We start from the raw sequence: 6000 nt of genomic DNA on the forward strand, positions 1-6000 counted from the left end.
TTGGTGGGCTCTGGTATGCCCTTGGGCCACATTAAGCAAGTTCTTCTTAATAAGAAAGTTCCTTTCCTCAAAGAGCTTACTCTGCAGCATGAGCCCCAATAACCAATGCTGTCGAACTCAAACAATGCTTTTCTCACAAAGCTTGTCTGTCACCTGAGCATCTTATACAGTAGAACCTCAGAGTTACGAACACCTTGGGAATGGAGGTGGTTTGTAACTCTGAAATGTTCGTAACGCTGAACAAAACATTTGTTCTTTCAAAAGATCACAACTGAACATTGACTTAATACTATGTAATGTCATACTATGTTCAAACTTTACTATGTAGAAGAAAAATGTTGCACTTAAGTATCTTAATTTAAATGAAACAAGCACAGAAAGTTTCCTTACCTTGTCGAATTCTTTTTTTTAAAGCTTTCCCTTTATTTTTTAGCAGTTTACATTTAGCACAGTACTGTATGTGTTTTTATTTTTTCCCTTTAACTCTGCTGCTGCCTGACTGCGTACTTCTGATCCCAAATGAGGCGTGTGATTGACTGGTCAGTTCATAACTCTTGTGTTCATAACTGAGGTTCTACCGTAGCACCTAATGTAAAAATATCAGGCAGAGTTGCAGTGCAAAGAAAATTATTCTGTCATGGGTTATTTCATAAAGATCTGTCTCCTGGTGCATACGAGTCACAACTTTTAAAGCCAAATTGCTGTATTCCTATTGGCACCTCGGACCTTGTCTACACAAGAAAGTAATTTTAGTATAACCCACGGGATGATTTTAAACAGATATTGTTATACCAGTACAACTCTTTCTAGAGGCTCTTATTTTGGTATTGGAGACCCTTGGAGTTTAAGCTCAACAAAAAAAAAATCATACTTTTAAGTGTATCCACACAGGGTATTATACCTATATGACTAAAGCTCTTAAGGTAAACTCTCCCCAGGCAGCCAAGCCCCCATGGAGCACCTTATCCAGGTTTCTCAGGGAGGTGGTGTTCCAAGTTTTACAGTATCAACACAGACATTAGAAATTTTGGAGCAACCACTTTTATTTTATCTTTACAACGAGGATGGCGCGGGTTTATGCGATGCTGCCAGCATTGGAGGCTATCCTGGGCCACAGATCTGCACATTCCTTAGCCACGGGGCCTGTGATTGCTGAGCCTGTGAAAGCAGGGAAGAAAAAGGAGAAGTTAAGAACCAGTCAGAGCTTATGTTCGACACTCCGACCACATCCCTCTTCTGCGAGTGCTGTTCAGGCAGCATGTTAATAACAGAGCCATCAGTATTTCTCTGCTGGAGCATCCAAGATACCCACTTTTCATGGCACTAAGGATAGTTTTGGTCCTTTTGCCTGAAGACAGTGGTGCTCTCCTTGGGCCAGGAATGCAGAAATTTGTGCTGCACTATTCTTTAGGAGTTTGCTCTTGCCCAGTGCAATAGATTGCCGTCTGTACCTTTCATTTCCCCTTTGTTATTTACTATCACTCCTGCGTTGTCTTCAAAATAGAGGAACACTCCGTCTTTTCTCCGGTACGATTTCCGCTGCCGAATTACCACTGCCGGATGCACTGCAGGGAGAAAGAGAAGCTGAGGATTCTAAATTTCCAAGTACAAACCAACAGCAGAAACTCAAAAGGAATCACACAGGTTCAATGCCGTGCTCAACAGTAAGCATCCTCATCTGAGCCCTACCCTTGCAAGGCCTCAATGTGCATCTGGATGGCATATGGGATTTTGGTCCCAGTAAAGGTTTCCTGTTGTACGAGGATTGCCACTGAAGTTATTACCACCAAGCATCCATGTCACAAATGTTTTTGTTGATAGCTTCATCTGTAACGCCAAGGACTGGATGGACTACAGAAACCGTGACGAGTAGAGTTGAGGTAGGAACAGTCCTCCTGGCTATTGTCTGCTCTGTGAGCAAAGGGGATCTGCAGTTTCCCAGCCTGTCAAGACAAAGCCTTTCACCGGAACTACATTTATGACAAGTATTTAAAGCAGGTTTCCACCCTAAACACTGCTCCACACATTTACTCTGATTGCAAGTCTTTGATATTTAGTTTAAAAAGGGCTAAGACCACTTCTCTGCTGAGCATGCATTCATTGTGCTGGTTCAGAGGGAAAAATCCAGCTTTGCATTTGTGTGTGTGTGTGTGTATATATATAGATATATCTCTATCTATCTCTCAATTAAAATAAAAACTAGTCCAATGCAATGTTACACTTGAATCTACACCCGAGTGACTCAATACCATTCATGTTCTAACCCAGTGCTCAAACAGCCTTTTGTAAGGTAAACCTGGCCACACTTCCAGATGCAAGGTCACTCCCCACAGAGACATCCAGAAGGGAAAACCCTTCCCCAAACACTTAAGACTAATTGAAAAAATGTATACTAATAATCAAACCAGAATATGAACTTTCAGGACTGTCACGTCACTCATTGAAGTTAACAGCACATGCTGCTGCTAACCTCACCCAAAAGTGAGGTTTTGCTATCCCCTTCCACGACAACTCGCGGAGCCACTGAGCACAGACCCAGCAAGTGCTTTTTAGAAGGGGGAAGCTGCTGCTTCAGAGACCGGCTGCCTACTTCTAGCATCATTATTGGTATGTTGAAACTGCCTTGCTCCTCCCATGTGGAAGGGCTGCCTTTCCATCTCCCAGAGGGAGGGCAGTCTACAAGAGACTGGGAAGTCCACCAGCTGATGGAGGCCTGTTGAGATCGTGCTGTTATGTCAGTCCTAGTTCTGCCTTGGGTATGAGCTGCAATGCTGCGATCATCTTACATCAAGGTTAGACCCAGCATACTCTACATGGATAACAATGTTTGTGTGCCCAGTTTGTGTTATACCTGGTGACAAATACAACTTAGTTCTGTCCAGACAGTATTCCCACCTCCCTCCCCAAAGAAACAAATCATGTGTATAGCACTTGTGGGAAATCTGGGCAGCTAAGGTCTTAATCCTACAGGACAGCATGTCTGTAGCAGACACTTACAGAACAGCCCATGGGACACTGTGTGTGTAGAGAATGTAAATTTGCCTGCACTTCCAACACTCACCCTTCTTCCTGAGCTCAGGCTTGCCCTTCTTGACAGTAGCCATGACCATGTCGCCTACACCAGCAGCTGGCAGCCTGTTCAGGCGCCCCTTAATCCCCTTTACGGAGATGATGTACAAGTTCTTGGCACCTACGAGGAAAAAAACATTTTGAATTAGCCAACTCATCACATAATAGATGTCCCCTCATGGATCACCGTCACACCGCTCATTGAAGTTAACAGCACATGCCGCCACCTCACCCAAAAGTGATGCCTTTTTTAAGCCCTTCCACGACAACTCGCTGAGTCACTGACCACACACCCAGCAAGTGCTTTTCAGAATGGGGAAGCTGCTGTTGTTGCTTCTGAGGTAGGATGCATTTTTTAGCATCAGTATTGAGCAATAAATTGAAATTCTACAGAAACAGATTAACAGATACACAGATGTTAAGGCCAGAAGGAACCATTATGATCATCTAGTCTGATTCCTGGCATAACCCAGTCATTTCTGTGTCAAGCCCATAATTTCAGTTTGGCCTTAAGCAGCATCTCTCTCAGAGTGATTGAGAGCCTACCCAGTTGTTCCAATGGTTAATTACCCTCACTGTTAAAAACTAGCCCTTAATTTATAATGCAAATTTGCCTGGCTTCAACTTCCAACCCCTGGTTTCCTTTAGTCAGTTACCTACACAAACCCTAACCAGATAAACAGCAAGGCAGACGGGCTGCTGAAGCAGAAACAAGTGATATTGACTCCAGAAGGGAACCAGACAGACTCACCTGTGTTATCTGCACAGTTAATCACAGCTCCCACGGGAAGACCGAGGGAAATACGGAATTTCGCACCGGACGAACCACCACGTCCTGTAGGTTAAATAGAAGAATATTTGTAACCTCTTTCCTATGTCAGGGATGATATGAATCATGATTAAAAATAATACATCTGATTATTTTATTTAAACAATAATTTTACCTAGAAGTGATTTTTAGAACCCGAATCACATTTTTACTTGTGTTACTAGTTCTTCACTCTCCCCCCACCCCCCTTTTACAATCTAAAGTGGATGTTTTCTGGTGGTTCTTTAGTTTCCTAATTGTTAGTGACATTTATGTGGAAATTACATAGGTTTTGTTCCTACTAAGTTTTGCCCTGAAAACTGTTCATATCTACTGAAAGAGACAAGCTCAAGTCTCACATTAACATCCTCAACACAAACTCAAAATTGGCAAGCAAATAGCCAGTGCTATGTTTGCAACCTATACCATCTTCTGATGCACTAGAAGACTTGTGCTACTAAGTCATTAGGCACTTCCGAAAATCCCAACCACAACTGCCTAAATTTGCACCTAATTTGGAGCTATTTTTGAAAATTTTGGTCCAGGGCATATGAGAAAATTCACAAAAACTTTGTTAATGTCCTGAAATAATTCTTCACTGTTAACAATGGCACAGTCTTGTTTCAAATGACAGATTTTACAGGAAGAGATGTTTTTAATGAAAAATACCATTCTAGTCTCCGAGGCTATAAATGCTTATATGTGAATAAAGTTACACACCTATTTAAATATTTGCAGCACCAGGGTTGTCACTGGCAAGATTTTGGTTTTTTGCCTATATCACGCCATAATTCAAATAAAATACCTTGCCAGCCAGGGGGCATTATTAAAAAGAGCAGACTCATCTCTCAATCTGTAATAAGTTTTAATCTAAAATTGCAACAGCACAATTATCCAAACAGTCTCGAACCCTATTTTAACCGGCTATTTTTAAAAAAAATGCGATTTAAAACGCTCCACTCAGGCCAGTGTATTTTTAACCTGCCCATCCCTGTCGCATCTAGGCATCACACACGGTACTCAACCGAAGGAGAGCACCCTCTCTCTCAGCTACTTTTCCGTCTCTCACTTACAGGGCTTGTTCCTCCTCTCGCATGCCGAGGTGCGAGGAGCAGTTTCCAGCCATGGGACAATCCCAGGTCCTGAGCTTCCCCCCTTCCCCCAATTAGGGCTTGCACCTGGGATCTTATTTCGACCCTAATTTCTCACCCACATGGGCCTCAGCACCCCCCATTCCAAGATAAGGCCTCACCCTGAAAGCGCCCCCCAGCTATGGACCGTCCAACGCTCCCTTCTGCCCCCACAAATGCCTCAAACCTCCGCACCTCCAGGGCTCGGGCTCCCGCACCCCTTCAGCGGGACCCGCCAGTCCCCGTCCCCAGCGGGCCTATCCCCGCTTCTTTCCCTCCCTCAGACCCGGCCCCGAAGGGAGCCCCGGCTCCCCCTAGTCCATCCCCCCGGGTCCCGGAGCCGCGTGACCCGTGGGGCCGGAGGATGGCGACGGATTCTCCCCGCCCCGAGGGGCGACCGCTCACACCGAGCCTCACCTCGCTTGGACATCTTGTGGCTGAAAAAAGAGAAAGAGGCCCGCAAAGGCTGCCGGGATATTAGTTCCGCACGGCGCACGGCCTACTACGTCACACGACGGCTCGGAGGCGGTGACCTCCCTCGCAGTCAATTCCTAGACCCTCATCACGTGATAAGGAACGGCGCTCTGATCTCTGGAGTCGCTGATCGTCTCAGTGCACCACAGTGCCACCTATGGAGGCAAAATGGGGAACTGCAGCCGATTCATGGAAGATTCTTAGCCCACCAAGCGCAGGCAGGAGAGGGAGGAAGGGTGGGTGGTAGCTTGATGGGGAAGGGGGGCATTTGCAAAGGCAAATCCCTCCCCCCCGCAGCATTGGATTTTGGCCCGGGCACCTGGGGTAACAACCTTGCTCTGGTATCAAGTGCTTTGGGGTGGGCAGCACCTCAGTTTTATTCCCATCCAAACACCCCTTAACCCAGTGCTGGGGCAAGAATTCTGCAGATATCCGCTTTATATCCGCCGACCGTGTTTGCGGATCGGAGGCGGATACAAATTTTGTATCCATGCAAGTCTCTGCCTATTAAATCGCTGC

General features: G+C 45.4%; 1 protein-coding gene and 1 non-coding gene across 2 annotated transcripts; both read right to left on the reverse strand.

Annotated features, from left to right (window-relative positions):
* Positions 1–1025: 1025 nt before the first annotated feature.
* Positions 1026–5531, reverse strand: RPL23 (ribosomal protein L23). Its single transcript, XM_073325791.1, has 5 exons — positions 5425–5531; positions 3821–3904; positions 3062–3190; positions 1452–1565; positions 1026–1158 (listed from the first exon to the last, which is right to left on the reverse strand). The coding sequence occupies exons 1-5, from the start codon at positions 5435–5437 to the stop codon at positions 1076–1078; spliced, it is 423 nt and encodes a 140-aa protein (XP_073181892.1). The 5' UTR covers positions 5438–5531; the 3' UTR covers positions 1026–1075.
* On the reverse strand, positions 3254–3387 carry LOC140904115 (small nucleolar RNA SNORA21). Its single transcript, XR_012156440.1, has one exon. It is a non-coding gene; the product is annotated as a small nucleolar RNA SNORA21 (small nucleolar RNA).
* Positions 5532–6000: the final 469 nt, after the last annotated feature.

The sequence above is a fragment of the Lepidochelys kempii genome, chromosome 27, assembly GCF_965140265.1.
Source record: "Lepidochelys kempii isolate rLepKem1 chromosome 27, rLepKem1.hap2, whole genome shotgun sequence".
Lineage (NCBI taxonomy): Eukaryota > Metazoa > Chordata > Testudines > Cheloniidae > Lepidochelys > Lepidochelys kempii.